Source organism: Ursus arctos, unplaced genomic scaffold (assembly GCF_023065955.2).
Source record: "Ursus arctos isolate Adak ecotype North America unplaced genomic scaffold, UrsArc2.0 scaffold_23, whole genome shotgun sequence".
In the NCBI taxonomy this organism is placed as follows: domain Eukaryota; kingdom Metazoa; phylum Chordata; class Mammalia; order Carnivora; family Ursidae; genus Ursus; species Ursus arctos.
Window position 1 is genome coordinate 43476969 of NW_026622908.1, and position 16852 is coordinate 43493820.

At 59.9% G+C, this 16852-nt stretch overlaps 3 protein-coding genes across 4 annotated transcripts; 1 reads left to right on the forward strand and 2 right to left on the reverse strand.

The window, feature by feature from the left end:
- The first annotated feature begins 2156 nt into the window (after window positions 1–2156).
- NDUFV1 (NADH:ubiquinone oxidoreductase core subunit V1) lies at window positions 2157–7524 on the forward strand. The gene is made up of 10 exons (XM_026483038.4): window positions 2157–2362; window positions 3444–3526; window positions 3602–3772; window positions 4490–4673; window positions 5380–5569; window positions 5973–6185; window positions 6366–6532; window positions 6804–6885; window positions 7114–7259; window positions 7361–7524. Exons 1-10 carry the CDS (start codon window positions 2291–2293, stop codon window positions 7445–7447), a joined length of 1395 nt encoding a protein of 464 aa, XP_026338823.1. The 5' UTR covers window positions 2157–2290; the 3' UTR covers window positions 7448–7524.
- Window positions 7525–7908: 384 nt separating this feature from the next.
- LOC113244015 (double C2-like domain-containing protein gamma) lies at window positions 7909–11911 on the reverse strand. Its single transcript, XM_026483041.3, has 10 exons — window positions 11395–11911; window positions 11143–11222; window positions 10995–11066; window positions 10670–10779; window positions 10444–10579; window positions 10259–10312; window positions 8747–8898; window positions 8568–8649; window positions 8293–8389; window positions 7909–8219 (listed from the first exon to the last, which is right to left on the reverse strand). The coding sequence occupies exons 1-10, from the start codon at window positions 11642–11644 to the stop codon at window positions 8089–8091; spliced, it is 1164 nt and encodes a 387-aa protein (XP_026338826.3). The 5' UTR covers window positions 11645–11911; the 3' UTR covers window positions 7909–8088.
- Window positions 11912–12519: 608 nt separating this feature from the next.
- NUDT8 (nudix hydrolase 8) lies at window positions 12520–15811 on the reverse strand. Of its 2 annotated transcripts, none has more exons than XM_026483042.4 (4): window positions 15507–15811; window positions 14782–14914; window positions 14166–14264; window positions 12520–14072 (listed from the first exon to the last, which is right to left on the reverse strand). In XM_026483042.4, the coding sequence occupies exons 1-4, from the start codon at window positions 15698–15700 to the stop codon at window positions 13845–13847; spliced, it is 654 nt and encodes a 217-aa protein (XP_026338827.1). In that variant the 5' UTR covers window positions 15701–15811; the 3' UTR covers window positions 12520–13844. The 2 variants fall into 2 exon arrangements, with proteins under 2 accessions (XP_026338827.1, XP_026338828.1); XM_026483043.4 differs by having other exon boundaries at window positions 13736–14072; window positions 14166–14243; window positions 15507–15807.
- Window positions 15812–16852: the final 1041 nt, after the last annotated feature.

Here is a 16852-nt window from a genome sequence, read left to right on the forward strand (position 1 = left end):
TGTCCCGAGGACACTGGGGAACCACCAATGGTTTCAGGCAAGGGAGAGACAAAATGGATCTGACGTTTAATCCCACTCATTCCATGGGTGCAGAGAAGGAATCGGCAGGGCTGAGATGCGAACTGAGGCTGGGAGACTGCAAGGATGCTTTGGAAAATTCCAGGTGAAAGCTAACCAGTTATGGCCATGGGACGGGCAGGAGGACACAGGAACAAGGAACATCTGGAAGGCAGAATTGGCTGAACACAGTGGCTTCTGGTCTGGAGGCTGGTGGGTGAGTGGGTGCTCTGGATGGGTGGGGACTGGGTGAAGGATCTAAGGTCAGGAAACCTCAGGCCGAGTTCTGGTAGCTGTGCTGTCTTGGGCAAGCCACTCAGTGTTGCTAATACATTCCATCCTCTTTTGAAAATAGGGGCTCATCATTCCTCTGCCCTGGGTTGTGGGAGGATTAAGGAGATGACACATGGCAAGTGCTTGGCACAGAGCCTGGTGCTGGATGAACAGGAGATCCTGCCCCTCACTCTGTTTCCCATTGCCCCATGTCCAGCCATCCCCCGTTCACAGCATCCCCAGACTGCCTTCTCCCTGATGGCCTTGTGTTCCCTTGACCTAGTTAAACGGGGATGAGGAAGGAATACACCCTCCGGCTCCATTCTGCCCCCCCTTCTCCTGCCCCTGGGGGAGGGATTCATGGACTCAGGTCGGAGTCCCGGATTAGCTGTGTAATCCCCAGCTCTGTCTGGGCAATCTCTTTCCCTGTCCAGGGGTGGGGGCCTGCTGGCTGGGAGCCAGGACTGCTGGGCCCTCGGCCTGGTACTGTGAGACCTCAGCCAAGGTGCCAGTGCTTTGGTGCCTTTGTTGGGACTACCACTGACATTTGCAATGGGTGTCACACATGTGTTACTTGTTCTTTGTGTTTGCCAGGGGTGGGGAGGGGTGAGGTAGGGCACTCCAGAAAGGAAGAAAGGCCTCAATTTCATTCCAGCTCTACCACTCCCCAGCCTCATGCCCATGGACAAGACAGGAAACCCCCATGGGCCTCAATTTTTTCTCACATATAAAGTTAACTCTATTCTAGGCTGCTGTGGGGGAGTATTTGAGAAAATCAGAGCAAATGAGTTTGTAACTAGCAGGAGACAAGAAAGGATGGTATTGGGACAAGAGAATAGAGGAGCGGGAAAGAAAAGACCAAAAAGGGCATGCTTACCACGGGACCAGAGCAACATATCACAAAGGGGGCCAGCGACCTGACAAAGACAAGAGCTAATCAGGCTTCCCAGACCTCCTGAGAAAGCAAAGGACGCAAAAACTCCTCAGGCTGGGGGAGCACAGAGTAAGGGGAGGACAGTAAAGTCCCAGGAAGAGGGGGTCCTGGGCAGGGGCTGCGTGGCTGATGCGGTCTGGGCCTGATGACCCTGCCAGGGGAGAGGTGGAGTCCTTAAACGCCAGGCCAGGGCCTGGCTGTGAAGGCAGTAGGGGCCACTCCAAGATTTCAGCAGAAGTGTCAAGTGTCAGACTCTACTGACAGGGACTGAGGAAGGAACTGGCTGGGAGAGCTTAGCACCACGGGCAAAGGATGCACCACTCCCTGACCATCTCCACCATCTCCACTCTCTCGGCCTCATCCCAACCTAAGACCTCCACCCACTTTCCCCTGCCTGCCTCTGGAGCTGTTCCTGCTCCCTGCCCGTAATGAGCAATACTTCCTTGAGCCCAGGGGTGCCCAGAGTGGGGCTAGGGAGGGGTCAGTCTAAAGGTTTGGACTAGGACATAATAATTACAACGCGGTCATGGCGGTCTTTGGCCCTAACCAGCCTGATTTCTCCACCTGGGCCGTACACCTGTGCATACAAGTGCACATTACACCAGAAACCAACAGAAGGCGTCACGCGACGATTGTTTACTTGGGGTTTAAAATAAAACGGACATTAAAAAAAAAAAGAAATAAGAAAAGAAAGCCTGCGGTCCGGATGGGCACGTGAACAAGCCGAGCAGGGGAGCGAGAGGTTAAGCGCCAACTTGCAAAAGGTGGATGGCGGGTCCCGAGGCCGACGGGACTATGTTTCCCAGCAGTCACCGTGCCAGACAGGCCACTTCCGGCTTCTCCGCCCACCTATGAGGAAGCGAGGCCGCGGGCGGGGCGAGAGAGGCGCAGGGCAGCTTGGGCGCGCAGACAGCGCCAGGACGCGTGACGTTTTTCCTGTGCGCCGCCTAGCGTCCCTGGCGCGCCGGTTCCTCAGCTTCGGGGCCGTGAAGGTGACAGCGGGAGGTGACTGAACTGTCTCCCGCGATGCTGGCGGCACGGCGACTGCTCAGCGGGTCGCTTCCCGCTCGGGTGTCTGTGCGTTTCAGCGGCGACACGGTGAGGCCCGGCCTGGCTCCGGCCGGGAGTGTCGGAGGGCCGGGTCTCGCTGCAGTGCCTCTGCGCGCGCCGTCCCTTGGGTCTGTAGTGCCTTCAAAGAGAGCCCTGCTCATTTTCCCAGCCCGGCAGGAAGGTTGCCCCTCCGGCCTAGGTGTAGAGGGGAATGTGTCCCGATGGAAGGGTCACTTCCCCAGTCCTCCGGCTCCTTCCCTATTTAACAGCCGGGCGACATAGCGGAAAATTTTGCAGGTGGGGAAGCGTCCTTGTCTCGTTCCTTCCTTGGCATAGCCTTGTACAGTGTAAAGGTGTCATTGCCTCATTTTACAGATGCAGAAAACAAGCTTTGGGGAGGATGTGCGTCTACTGACGCCCCATCCAGCGCTCCGCTCCCTGTAATGACTTTTAAGGGGATGGGAGCCTGGAAGCCAGGTACCCTTAGCCCTCACCTGGGGTGCTCCCCACTGGGTCAGGTGGAATTGCAGACCCCACTTCTCCATCAGTTTTATCCCAAGTGGGTCTCCCTCCGTCACCTTTGTATCCCAGCCCCAGTGAAGTCTTCCTTTTGCATCAGTAAACACATTTTGTTTCCAGCAGAGTTAGTAATGTAAGGCCCTGGTCTGACCAAGTTTTGGTCCAGCAGGACAGCCAGGCAAGTGAATGGACACTTCTCACTGGGCTCGGGGAGGTAGTATGGTGCTGTGGTTCAGGTGTGGGCTTTGACCAGGACAGACCTGAGTGCCAGTTCCATCGACTGCTTTTGGTTGTGTGCCCTTCCATAAATTCTATTTGTTCTTAGCCTCAGTTTCCTCCTCTGTAAAACAGGAAATCATTCGTGTCTCAGGGTTATGAGGATGAAATGGGGTTTTGGATGTCAGACGCTTAGCCTAATATCTGCTAAGCAGGAAGTGCTTACTAAGTGGTGGTGGTAGTATGATGCCACGAAGGGTTCTGAGGCTTAGGCCCCTAACCTCTCCTCAGCCCAACCCCATCTAATCAGGGGGACCCAAGAATCTAACTTTTGGCCAGGCCCTTCATGACCCCAGAACTCTGCTCGGACTCCTGACCCATTCTTTGTCTTCAGACAGCACCCAAGAAAACCTCATTTGGCTCGCTGAAGGATGAAGACCGTATCTTCACCAACCTGTATGGCCGCCATGACTGGAGGTGAGTTGGTGCTCTTAGCTCGGTGGGTGTCCTGGAGCAGGGCCTCCCCTTCAACACCTTTCCCACTCTGTCCAGGTTGAAAGGTGCCCAGAGTCGAGGTGACTGGTACAAGACAAAGGAGATCTTGCTGAAGGGGCCTGACTGGATCCTGGGTGAAGTCAAGACATCTGGCTTGCGGGGTCGTGGAGGTGCTGGCTTCCCCACTGGCCTCAAATGGAGCTTCATGAATAAGCCCTCAGATGGCAGGTGTGTGTAGGGAGGTAGAGATGGGATTGCAGGAGAAGACTTGGGGGTGGCTGTGGCTTACCTGGGCCTTGGGGCTGTTTCCTTGGAAACTAAAAGTGAATGAATGGGAAAATGTGACCAGAGCTTAAGTAGGTGGGACTCAGTTCTAGCTGGTCTTCCTCAGGGGTAGCAGAATCAACACAAGGTTTTGACTCAGGCAGACTTACTGGTCAATTCTGCCTTCTAGTTATATAGTTTTGTGCAGTCTCCTGGTCTTTTTGAACTCAGTTTTCTTTTTTTAAGTGGATATTATATTGTGCAGGGATTAAAGAGCTAATGTTCATATAGCTTTTGGCCCTTACATTGATTGGCACAAAGCAAATGATAAATGTCAGCTACTTTACCTCCTTTTGACCCCAGAGATATGGCAGAGGTTCAGGAAGTTCTCTGTGACCAAGAGCAGATTTTGGGCTCTTAGGAAAACACAAGGGGACGTTTGGAACAAGCAGAACAAAGACCTTTCCTGTGTTCATAGCCATCCAAAGATGTAATAGGCAGCGAGCTCGCTGTCATTGATGGTGAGCAAGCAGAGCCCCTGAGAACATGTCGGGAGGACAGGGAGGGGTTGGCTATCAGAGGGGACATCTTTGGGGCTTCCTTGGGTGGAGTAGGGTGGCACGTAGTTGAAGGCCCAGCCCTGGTGGCACTGTAGCCTCACTGATGTGCTGGCACCCACAGGCCCAAGTATCTAGTTGTGAATGCAGACGAGGGGGAGCCGGGCACCTGCAAGGACCGGGAGATCATGCGCCACGATCCCCACAAACTGGTGGAAGGCTGCCTAGTTGGGGGCCGGGCCATGGGCGCCCGTGCTGCCTACATCTACATCCGAGGGGAGTTCTACAATGAGGCTTCCAATCTGCAGGTGGGAAAGGAGAGGGACCTCCACAGAGGGGGGTGCTCGGTGTGCCTGGCCCCCAAAGCTGCCTCCAGGCTCTTTCTGTATGTTCCAGAGCCTCAACTTGGGACTCGGGGGGCAGGGGTGGGCTTGCAGGCATTTTTCCTGCAGAAGGGTCAAGGGGTCATTTCCGCAATTCTGAGCTCGGCGTTGCCTGTAGTGACTGGTCCAGGGCCAGAGTCTCACGCCATTCTATTAGGCTCTTGTACAGCAGTGGCGAAGGATATGGGAACAGCACCTGGGACAGCGCCTGGCACATAGTAGCAGTATGTGTAAGTGTTATTGCTACATATTTAAAAACCAACCTCGAGGGTCTTTTCCTCTGTTGCAGAAGTAGTACTTGCTCATTATAAAGATGGGAAATGTTACACATACACAGACCTTCCACAGATCCACTACCTGTAGGAAACTGCTTATTAAAATCTGCATGATTTCCTCAGCGTTTCTTTGAAAAATACATGTAGTTGGAGAATTTGTTAAGTGTTGTTATTACAAAAGTAGCACATGCATTGTAAAAATTCCCACCCCTCTCCCAGAGCATCTTCTGCTCATGTCCAAGGGGCAGCTTTTTCCTGGACTTTGGTGAACACAGTCTCCCGGGGCCTGTGCCCCTCCCCACCACACAGTGTCCCTGGGCTGGTGGGAGTGGTGCCTTCACACTCCTATCCCACAGGTGGCCATCCGAGAGGCCTACGAAGCTGGTCTGATCGGCAAGAACGCCTGCGACTCTGGTTATGATTTTGATGTGTTTGTTGTGCGCGGGGCTGGGGCCTACATCTGTGGGGAGGAGACAGCACTCATCGAGTCCATCGAAGGCAAGCAGGGCAAGCCCCGCCTGAAGCCGCCATTCCCTGCTGATGTGGGTAAGACCCGGCCCAGTCCTGGGCCTTGTGTTGTGTCCTATGGACTCGCATCTGGCTTCAGGTCCCTGCTGGTCATTCTTAGGGGATTTCTGAGTTCCTTCCGGACGGGGGGTCAGACACAGAGTGGGGTGGTAACAACATAGAGACTCTGCCTGCAGTTCCTCATGCCCCCGTGTCAGACACCCAGCTCCTCTCCAGTCTCCAGGGACTGGCAGAGAGAGGTGAAAAGGCAGTTCAGTGCCTGCTGGAGGTCGGGGTCCCATCAGAGGTGGGAATAACAAAAGGGTGAAGGGGAGCTGGGTCACAGAGCAGGACCCTAGGACAGACCCCACTGCTGGGAAACCTGATGCAATCTGTCCCCACCCTCTGGTGGCCACCAGTCCCTCATGCCAGTCCTCCACAGGCGTGTTCGGCTGCCCCACAACTGTGGCCAACGTGGAGACGGTGGCTGTGTCCCCCACCATCTGCCGCCGTGGGGGTGCGTGGTTTGCCAGCTTTGGGCGTGAGCGCAACTCGGGCACCAAGCTGTTCAACATCTCTGGCCACGTCAACCACCCTTGCACCGTGGAGGAGGAGATGTCTGTGCCGCTGAAGGAACTGATTGAAAAGCACGCTGGTGAGGCCTGGGGCCACCCAGGGCCAGAGTGGGGCAGGGTGTCCGTGAAGAGAGCCAGGGTGGGAGGGCCTCATGAGGCAGCACTGCGCTGAGGCTGACAGGTCCTGGGCTCAGGACTAGGCAGGCATGCCGGTCCCAGCCCTGACCGTCCATCCTTTTGTGGACTGACTGCGGTCCCAGGGGGTGTCATAGGTGGCTGGGACAACCTCCTTGCTGTGATCCCTGGCGGCTCATCCACACCACTGATCCCCAAGTCGGTGTGTGAGACCGTGCTGATGGACTTCGACGCGCTGGTGCAGGCGCAGACGGGCCTGGGCACAGCTGCGGTGATTGTCATGGACCGCTCGGTAAGTGCTGCCTCTGCTCCACACCCAGGCAGTACCCCTCCCTGGGCTTCCTGAGAGCTCGTGCCAGCTCTTGGATCCCAGTTCCTGTGACCTGAGATACAGTCAGGTGGGAGAGGAGAGAATTTCCCCCAGAGAGAATGCCTGTTGGGTCTGGGCAGTGCCGGATGTCCAGGCAGGTGGAGGTGGCCAGAACGCTACCAGAATCAGGGGCTCTGCTCTGGGGGCTGAGGCTCCAGCCTAGGGGCCTGCTCACTGTTTCTGGTCACCCCAGACAGATGTTGTGAAAGCCATCGCCCGCCTTATTGAGTTCTACAAGCACGAGAGCTGTGGCCAGTGCACCCCATGCCGCGAGGGTGAGAACCCAGGGCAGGGTGGGGGCTTTCTCTGTGGCTCACCCTAGGCCTGGGTCAGGCACAGGGCAAAGGTTGGGTGGGCTCTGGACACGGAATGGACAGCTGCTGCTTCCCAGCCGGCCATAGCTTCTCTCGGCCCCACCCTCCCCGTGTCCCGCACCCTCGGAGTGCTGTTCCCCACGCTCTGGCTGGGGGTCATCGGGCCCTCTCTTGCTGCCGTGGCTGCAGGTGTGGACTGGATGAACAAGGTGATGGCCCGCTTTGTGAAGGGGGACGCCCGGCCAGCCGAGATCGACTCCCTCTGGGAGATTAGCAAACAGATAGAGGGCCACACCATCTGTGCCCTGGGTGATGGAGCCGCCTGGCCTGTGCAGGTACTCACTGCCCTGCTTGTGGGCACTGGGGTGGGGGTGCTGAGGGCTTAGGGTGCTGGGATTTTCAGCTCTGCTTCACCGTGTCTCCTACCCGCCTCCAGGGCCTGATCCGCCACTTCCGGCCAGAGCTTGAGGAGCGGATGCAGAGGTTTGCCCTGCAGCACCAGACCAGGCAAGCTGCGTCCTGAGCCTGCTGCCCGGTGCTGATGTCCATCTGTCCGGGCTGCTGGACAATAAAGCCAGTGCCGCCCACTGTCCTGATGCATCTTTTCTGTGGCCTGCTCTTCACTCTGCCCCTGTAGCCTATTACTCATGGAGGTCTGTTTCCCAGACAGAGTGAGAGGCGTCCCATAACCCGCTTGGACTCCACTTGGGGGTGGCGATAAGCTCAGGGTCATGTCATGAATGACAAACCACTCCTTGGTTTCCTGTGGGTCAGTCTGTCCTAGACCATCTTGAGCGCCCGTCCCTTAGTGCAGATGGCAGGGGTGGGGACAGGGGGCTTTCCCAGTGTGACGAGGGGAAAACAGTGGCCTGGGGTCCAGAGCTGGGCCTGGCCCAGTGTGGGCTTCTGGAGGTGGGAGCAAGGAGAACGGGCCCAGTCCGCCCTGTGAGGTGATGGACAGGGAGAAGAACAGACTCTCTGTGGTCTGGTTTGCAGGTTTATTCTTGCTTCGTGATTGGCAGTGGGGTGAATTTGAAAGGGGGGTAAGGAAGCAAACAATTTGACGTGGGGCTGGGCACCTTGGGTGGGGCAGCTCCAGTCTTCCCAGCTCTGTGGGTCAGTTTTGGGGAGGGTGGTGAGCAGGGCCAGGGCTGGGTGCCCCTTCTAGTCGCTGAGCTGGAGGGGCGCGCCGTCCAGCGGGTGCCACAGCTCCAGTCGGTGGTCACTGCGGCCCAGGCATTCACACCAGTGCCGCTGGCATTCCCCGCCAGCCTGGCTACTCAGCTCTACCCCGCCTGGGTTGGGGGACAGGGGTCAGGAGCCATGTGGGAGCCCACTGGGCCCCTCCCCCCTCCCCTGCATTCTCACCAATGAAGTCGTCAGCTGTGCCCAGGTCATAGTCCCATACGGACACCAGCAGCGTCTTCTGGGCCAGCTCCTCCCTTGGGCCTGCGTAGAAGAACTCCTGCAGGGAAGGGGTCAGAAAGGCAGGAAGGAGGGGGCCTTGAGTCCCTTACAGGTTCAGAAACAGGCTCAGATAGGTGAGTTGCTCAGGTAAGGGAGGACTTGTGCTTTCTAAGTAAGAACGCCAACCTCCCCAACCCCAGAGCAGCTAGGACTGCCCCCACCTGGCCCTGGCCTACCTCATTGAACTCGGGGTTCAGGGTCTTCTTCCGGACACTGGTCTTGTATTTAGATCTCTTCCCCATGTTTGGACGCAGGAAACTGGTTGGAAATTATGGGGTCAGGTTAGGTGCGGCCCTGGAGACAGGCTCTGGGGAACCGCCGCTGCCCACCTGCCTGTCCATCAATCTACACTCACAGGCGGACAAAGGGGTCCGAGTAGCCGTTGGCGTCCATGGGGGCAAGGTGGGCGCAGCGCAGCACACCCACCAGCAAGCCGCCCTGCCGGGAGCTGTAGCACAGGGACAGCAGGATGCGCCCGCGCTCCTCCCCTGCTGCCTCCGCCTCCTCCTGCAGGGGTGGGCTGTGGTCAGCCGCGTGCAACCCAGAGCCTGCCCCCCTTCCCCCGCCAGTGTCAGCCCTGATGGGACAACTCAAGCTGGCTGCAAAAACAACGGGGGCCGACAATTTAATGTCATGATTCTGTTTCCAAAAACAGTCACTGGCCTGGTGCCCTGGAAGGGAAATTCCAGACCCACCGTACCCTCCAGGGCATGTGGAGGGGAGGGGCTTGCTCAGACCAGTTACTGGTCAGTCCAGGGCATCTTTGTCATGGAGGGGAAGGGCGCTGGTGTCAGTGGTACAAACATGCTAGGAGCTTCCTAAATGGCCTCTCGCTAAGTGCCCATCACCACCTTCCCATGTGTCACAGAAGCAGCTCCGAAAGACCGTTCTCTACCTGAAGACATAGAGGTCACTAAAGTTACAAAACCCACCCTCTTCACCCCCCACCGCCCAGGCGACCAGGTTCTGAATGGCCTTTGCCACCCTCAGCCCCTGGTGCTTGCAAAGGACTTGGGGAGGATGCCCAGGAAGAATGAGCTTCTCCCATTCTTAACATAGGATTCAGTCTACAGAAGCCCAACCACCTTGCTCACATTCACATCTCAGTGAGTGTCAAATGAGCACCCGCCTGGCGTGGGGGGGGCGGCGACTGTGCAGGAAGTGCGCGCCTCTGGGGGCCTGCCCCACCTGGGTGGGACTTGCCAGCCGGGCCTTGGCTAATTGGCAGGTGCAGCAACTTGCGGCTCCACCAGCGGGCAGTCGGCAGCACCTGGCCCTTCCATCCTAGAGGAGCTGGGGAAGGCTTGCCCACAGCCTTGCAGGTGTCTCACCACCCTGAGCCCGGGGTGGGGGTAGGGTTCTGGCCGTGCCTTTGGTTTTTGGCATGGGGCCTCCTGCAGTCATCTCTGCCTCCTGACAAGGACCTGTCGGGCTACAAGCCCCAGAAGTGGTACCCACAATGCCTTAGGGGTCGACCTAGAAGCCAGGGAGCCCCACCTGCTGTCCATTCTCTCCTGGACCTTGACGGGCCCTCCCAACTTGGGCCATGGACAGATCCCACCAGTTTTAGCCTCTGTTTCCACCGGGCCTGTGTCTCTGCCCCCTCAGGGCTTTGGGTGTCCCAGTCCCCAACAGTTCCTCTGGGCTGCTCTGGCGGGGAAGTCACGTTCCATGCCCAGGCACTGGGGTCTGGCTGTTCCCTGGGGCTACGAATGCTAGGGCTTGTGAGAGAGATGGCCTCAGTTTCCTCAAGCCCACCTGTGCCTGGACCCACCCCCTCAGCCCACCTCAGGCCCTGCCTGATGCACTTCAGCCCGGCCCCCAGGCCTGCCCCCCCATCCCTGCTTGGTCCCATCGTCCTACCCACCTCCTGATACAGGGACATGCCACGGGCTGTATCCAGGCTCTTGGGCCTCTTGGTCTGAAAGAGCAGAGAGCCTGGTCACCTTGGCCAGACATTGCCCAGGGTCCCCCTCCTTGCTCCTCTCCTCTCCAGCTTCCCCACCACAAGGATCCTGGTCCCCACACCCCAACCTGTGCCACCCCACTTACCAGTTTCCGCTTCTCCAGACACACATCAAAGCTCCTGGCTCGGTTGGGTACCAGCTTCCTTAGGGGCACCCGCAGCTCCCCCAGGGGAGGCGCCCGCCGCCGTCGCCGCAGCCATGGGTCCTCACACACACACAGCCTGGGGGCCGCCCGTGTCAGACGTGGCCAGGCAAGCCTCCCCCACCCCCCACCTCGGCCTTGCCGCCTTGTGGCCCAGGCCAATCCTCACCGCAGGGTCTTTCGCCCAGCATCCTGGCGGGTGAAGCCGTGATAGGTGAGTGTCTCCTCCCAGACAGGCCCCCTTGTGCCCCGAACCGTGCGGGTCCGCAGCTGGCTGGCCTGGGGGCCAGGTAGGATGGATCAGGGCCTCCTTGGGCCCCGGGACCCCACTCTGGCCCACCTTCCTGGTAGGCCCCCAGTTGCACATCCCAGCAATGGGGAGCTCTGTGCCTGATGTCCAGGCTTTGGCGGGGAGCGGCATGGCAGGGTCAGACGGGTGTTCTGGGCTGGGGTGCGGCCAAGGGGCATCAGTAGGGGCCTGGGTTCACCCTCACCTTGCTGGCCCCTGGCAGCAGATTGGCTTTGACATACGTGTCCACAGAGCCCGAGGCCGGTGGCTTGAGACCCTGAGAAGAGACAATGAGTGTGGGGCAGGCCTGTGGCCCAGGCCCTCGGCCCATAGACCCCTGCCCCCATCCTCACCTTGGCACGGTGAGCCGTGCAGTGCAGGGCGCTGTTGTCCGCATCAAAAAGAAGCGTGAACTCGAGGGTGCCCAGGGCAGCTAACGGCAGGTGGCAGGCAGGGTCAGCTCCTACCTCGACCCCCACCCCACCCCCCAAATGGCACCATGCCTCCTGCCCTGCCCCTCCCCGGTCAGATGCCTGGGATGCCCCAAACCCTACCCTGGCCGGGCTGGGCCAGGAGTGCTTCCTTGGTCCCCTGCCCCCACTCACTGCTGTCGTCTGAATCTCCCTCTCTCTCTGGGTCCAGCTGCGGCTGGGGTGCAGAGCGTATGGCAGGGGTCACTGCAGGGTGTGGCTCTGGGGTGCGCAGGGTGTGCTTAGCGAAGGGGTAGAAGTGCGGGAAGTAGTCGGAAATGAGATGGATGGGCCGGATGGGGCCGGGGCTCACATCGATGGCCATGTGCTCCTGCATGCTCGCCCGCGGTGGCCGCCCCCCTCTCACTGCTGCAGTGCCTGCCATGGGGGCTTGGGCATGGGGACAGAGACTCAGAGAAGCCCCCGTGGGCTGGAGACGGGGGGAATGCAGCGGGCCAAGGAGCCAGGGCGAAGAGGCATCCCTGAGGGCGCTGAGGGGGGTCTCGGGTGGCAGCCAGGACCTGAGGACAAAGTGCAGCGTCAAAGTAGGTGGGGTGGGGGAGATGTGGGGGGCTCCAGCCTGAAGGAGGCCCCCGGCGTGCTGGCAGTGAGGCCATCAGCTACTCACCGCTCTGTGAGCTCCTCCACCTGCTTTGGTTCGGGGAGTGGAAGCCGGACTGCCTGAGCCAAGGGCCTCCCAGACCCGGTGACGGTGACGGAGGGGGAAGGGGCGGGGCTCAGAACCCATCTCCGGGGCTCTCAACCCCAAGGGTCCCTTCTTTAGTGCAGGGGCTCGGCCGCCCACCTCCCTCACCCCCACTTCACACACTGTCAGAGTTATTTTTACCGTCATCATGCGCCTGCTCCCAGGTGAGGAATGTGGAGGGCCAGAGATGACACAAGGGGTGTGAAGTGTGAGGGGCAATGGGAGGGGCCGCGAAGGAAGGGGTAGGTGAGGCGGGAGGGATGCTGGTGGAGGGAGCACGTGGGGAGGTGTGTAGGAGTGAATAGCGCTGTGGGGACACTTTGGGAGGTGTGGAGGGGGCGCGTGGGAGGTGAGGTGACAGAGCATCCATGGAGGGGGGTTGGGCGCCCAGGGAGGGGACTCCAGGGACGAGGGCGTCTGCAATCCGGGCCTCTTGCAGCTCAAGCTTTTCACGACACGAATCACATCACTTCACAAACCTGTCTGCCCCTCTCCCAGCCTGGAACAAAGTCCTCACCCATCACTGAAGTGTGTCTATTGGCACCCCACGGTGGTCCCTGAGTGGTGGGGCCCCTCCCCACCCCCACAGTGCTAGTCTTGTTTCCTCGAACACCCCAGACTTTGTGCACGCGCTGCTCCTTTGCCCCGACGTCCCTTCTTAGCCCTTGATCTGGCCTGTGCTTGCCCACCTTTGGTTTCAAGGTCACTCTGCAGGGGACCTTCGCTGGTTTTTACCGGCTTGACTTTCCCTTCTCTCTTCGCATTGGTCCTTTGGGGACCGCCCCTTCCTTAGTCTCAGTCTAGAAGGTTCATCCTCCACCCCAGTTCTCTGCCTGCAGACTCTGCCCACCAATGAATTCCAACTCCGGCAGGCCATGTGACAGGCTCAGTGAGGGCCACCAAAGTACAAGCCCGGGTTAAACGGCCAAAGAGAGAAGCTGTTTTCTGTTGATGGGATACTGGTGCTGTAACATCCTAGAGCGGTTGCCCTCTCCCTACTTCTCATCCCTGCAGAGTAGAGATTCTCCAAGAGCGAGGCTGACACAGTGGAAAGCACAGTAAGAGGAAGAGAGCCCCTGAGCCCCTGGATCCAGCCATGCCTGAAGCGAGTGTATCTCGAATTTATCACCATTCCTCTTTTGGCAAAGTCAGCTAGTGGGTGTAGTTTCCTATTGCCTATCCTGGTTAATATTGCGCAGTCTACCATGACAAAGTCAGACTGCTTACAGCCTCTCTCTGGTCTACATAACTGATGTATTCTGCTATTATCTGTGGTTAATGAATGTACAATCACATGATTATCTGGAGGACCTGCTCTGAGATCTTCCCAGACTGAGTCACCCCCAGAGGTCAGGGCAGCATCTGGCTGGTCTGGAGATAAGGCCCGAGGACAGTGCCTGGTGCATGGTAGGAGCTGGGCACGTTGGAACTTTGTAGTAACAAGCAGGGCTCCTCTTCGGATTCCCAAAGCCTGGCACGGGGTCAGCTAGACACAGAGGCGGGAGCAGGGACTACAGTGTAGTGGCTGAGTGTGGGCTCTGGAGTCAGAGCGGGCTTGGCTCAAGTCCTAGCTTGGGGTGACCTTGGGCAAGGTGTCTCTTCTCTCTGAGCCCTGGTCTCACCAGCCAGAGTCAGCGTTGGGCCCACCTCAGGGCTGTGGTGAGGGCCAAGTACACAGAAGCGCCAACTGTTCCGTGGGTAACAGTGTGATGGGTCAGAGGCACCCCAGCCGGAGGCCGGTGGTCCCATGGGGTCTGCTCGAGGTCAAGGCCCCAGTGCAGAAGAGGCAGCTGCCACAGATTTGGTAAAAGCTCTTTATTCAGTCCGGGAATGGAGCTGGCCTGGCAGGGTGAAGGAAGGGCTGCTCGTGGCCAGGCCTTCAGCCCGTGGGCCGCTCCGAGCTGGCCAGGCGGGGCTGGTAGGCACCAGGTGCCAGCAGCTGCAGGGTGAACTCCGTGATGATGGCCGTGAGCCCCCAGACACGGTGGGGACCGTGCAGGAAGACAGGCAGCGTGTAGCTGAAGTGGCCCTGCCGGCAGAAGTGGGTGTACCCTTGGTTCTGCGCCTGCAGCAGGTGGGCCAGGGGGAGCGCAAACACCTCGTCCACCTGTGGGAAGGAGGCCGTGAGAGGGCGGATGGAGGACTGCTGTGGACAGAGACTCCCCCGGCTGGTCGGCCCCCAACCGTCCCCCCCACTCACCTCTTCGGGGTTGGGCCTGAGACTCTGCGGATCCAGTGGGCCCACACTGGCAAGCACTGGCACCACGGTGGCCTTTTGCTGGGGCAGGAGGGTGACAGGCTGTCAGGGGAGGCATGGCCTTGGTGGAGCTTTGGGGCTGGGGAGGGGAGCCTGAGAGGAAGACCCCCACTTGCCATCCAGAGGCCTTCTGCATTGGAGGCCCCTGCCCTGGAGCCCACTCCAGCCATGCTGACTAACTCAGGGCCCTCAGACTCGCTAGAGCCATTCCGCCCTCTGGGCCTTTGCAGACTGTTCCCGTCACTTGCCCTTCCCTGACTTTTACTCCCCTAAAATCTCCCACCTGTCACCCAATCCCTGCCTACCCTGTGAAGTCTTCCCCAACCCTCCTCCACCAAGCTGGGCAGAGCTGGCTTACCCCGGGGCCACCTCTAGCCCCAGACCCAAGCCTCGGGATCCCCCGTGAAAAGGTGCTAAGATATCCCTGGCCCCTCCCTGGTGGGTTGTGTGGGGATGGAACATGCCCGCCAGACAGGTGCTCCACCATGATGTCTGCCTGCCAGAGGCCGTGACCACCCTCCTTGTCCCTGCTGGTGGCCTCAGGGTCTAGCAGCCTTACCCTGTCGTGCACAGGCCGCAGGACGCCCCACACGTGCTCCTCAGGCACAGTAAGGCCCAGCTCCTCGTGGGTCTCCCTTAGGGCTGTATGCACCACATCCTGGTCAGTGGGGTCACATTTGCCACCTGGGAAACTGATAAGCACAGGGAGCCTGGTCCTTGTTCTGTTGGGGCCATGGCGGGTGAGGGTGACAGCTGTGGCACAGGGCTAGTCACCCACTAAGCATCTTCTGTCTCTGCCGCTAGTTTGTAGTGAGGCCTCGGGCCAGCCACGTGACCTCTGCAGGCTGTTTACCTCCCTGAACGACAGGGGTAAGGGAGAGGTCCTGAAGCTCACACACGCAAGTTTTGCCTATGGTGGCCCCAGTGGCGCCATGACCCTAGTGCGTCCCCAGTTCCCACCGGGGACAGGGGCGGGACCAGGGCGGGAAGCCAGGCAGCCCCGCCCTGCGAACTTCTTCTGCTCCCCGACCTGAATCTCCCCTGAGTCACCGGCAGGGGGCGGGGTCCTGCCTTTTTAGAGAGGCGGACGCATCTCCGAGAGGTGTCCCCAGCCGGAGGTGGTGCGGCACGCGCTTCGAGGGGCCCGGCGTGGCGACCAGACTGGAGCACCCGCGACGCCAGACCCGTTCCCTAGAGGCGGAAACCCAGGCTCGGAGAGGCGAAGCGCCTTGCTCAGGTCCCTCCGGTCCTTCCAGAAGGGACAGGAGTTCCCGGCCGGTGTACCTGACGTCACCCTTGTGGCTCCCGGCCAGCCGGCTGGACCGCAGCGTGTAGAGCAGCGCCGGGACGCCGCGCACCGAGCACAGCGGCACCAGCACCGCGGCCGCCGCGGGGCGCGCGCGGAGCCGGGCCGTGGCCCCCGCCAGCAGCCGCCGGCAGCGCCGCTCGCCCTCCGCTGACAGGCAGTCGGGCTGCATGTCTGTCCCGGCTCAGCCGGGACACGGAGGGCGCCCGGCCTCGGGAGGGAAGGGAAAGGACAGCACTCGCACTCCGCGTTCCGTGGGAAGCTGGGCGGGGCTGCGGGAGCAGTCGCCCCGCCCCGCCCCGCCGCGTGGGGCGCCGAAGCGGCCCTGGCTGCGTCCTTGGGGGAGGGGCCTACACAAGAGGCGGGACCTCGGTGGAATGGGGCGGGGCCTGAGGGAGTGGCTTCGCCTGCAGTTGGTGGGCGGGGCCGGAAGGGGCGAGTCCCGATGACTTGGCTTCCGGCAGAGGGGTGGGCCTGGGCGGAGGACGGAACTGGCGATGGTGGTGTGGACCCGGGGTCTGAGAGTCTCTGGAGCTTCCTGCGTCGCGCGCGTCCTGGCTTCCCGACCCGGCCCTTCTGACGGCGGGGTTCGGGAGTCGGAGTGTCAGGCTTCGAGGCTTTGCTGGGCCCCACGTCCTCCACGCCCACGTGTGCCCGTCCCTTTCCTAAGGACTTAACGTGAAGTGCTCCAGGATGTTCGGAGTCAGCGTTTCGGGGATCCACGGGGCGCTCCTCCTGGAGGCCGGGGACGTCAGGGGCTGCGGGAGGAGTGCCCAGCCGGTCCCCCCCCACCCCCGGCTCCTCTCCTGGTTCCTCTGGGCGGCGCGCGCCGCGCCTTCCGGCTCCAGGGAACCCGCTCCAGCCTCAGGCCTTTGCCCTACTTTTCCCACCGCTGGGAGCTTGCCTCCCCTCCTCCCCGCCCCTCTCCCTCGCAATTTCTACTCCTTTAGGTGTTGGTTTGAATGTCACCTTTCTGTGAAGCTCTCTTCCCTCAAGTCTGATTGGACTCTCAAGTTCCTCCCCCCCCCCCCACCTTGGCCTGTCCCGTGTGGTCACTGCCCTATCATGTTTCTGCATCCCTTCAGACCCCGGCTTCTCAGGACCAGACCACCCAGTCTTGGGCACAGCACCTATACGTGAAATGGCAGGTGTCACCATGCTTTGCATTGACTTTGAGCAGGTGCCTCTCTGAGCTGCAGTTTCAATCCTCATCTGGACACATAAGGCAGGGAGCAGAAACTGCAGCCTCACTCAAAGCCCTGCACCCTAACCCTAACCCTAACCCTTGGCTGGTGTCAGCACCTTTGCCATCACTGTGCTCCGA

Coding starts and splice junctions, on each gene's coding strand:
- NDUFV1 (XM_026483038.4), top strand. CDS start 2,291: ATGCTGGCGGCACGGCGACTGCTCAGCGGGTCGCTTCCCGCTCGGGTG. Junction 3,773..4,489: donor AATAAGCCCTCAGATGGCAG/GTGTGTGTAGGG, acceptor TGGCACCCACAG/GCCCAAGTATCTAGTTGTGA. Junction 7,260..7,360: donor GAGCCGCCTGGCCTGTGCAG/GTACTCACTGCC, acceptor ACCCGCCTCCAG/GGCCTGATCCGCCACTTCCG.
- LOC113244015 (XM_026483041.3), bottom strand. CDS start 11,644: ATGGCAGGCACTGCAGCAGTGAGAGGGGGGCGGCCACCGCGGGCGAGC. Junction 8,390..8,567: donor TGAACCCCGAGTTCAATGAG/GTAGGCCAGGGC, acceptor CCTTCCCTGCAG/GAGTTCTTCTACGCAGGCCC. Junction 8,220..8,292: donor CACAGCTGACGACTTCATTG/GTGAGAATGCAG, acceptor CCCCCAACCCAG/GCGGGGTAGAGCTGAGTAGC.
- NUDT8 (XM_026483042.4), bottom strand. CDS start 15,700: ATGCAGCCCGACTGCCTGTCAGCGGAGGGCGAGCGGCGCTGCCGGCGG. Junction 14,915..15,506: donor AGCCACAAGGGTGACGTCAG/GTACACCGGCCG, acceptor TGTGCTTATCAG/TTTCCCAGGTGGCAAATGTG. Junction 14,265..14,781: donor TGCGGCCTGTGCACGACAGG/GTAAGGCTGCTA, acceptor CTCCCCTGACAG/CCTGTCACCCTCCTGCCCCA.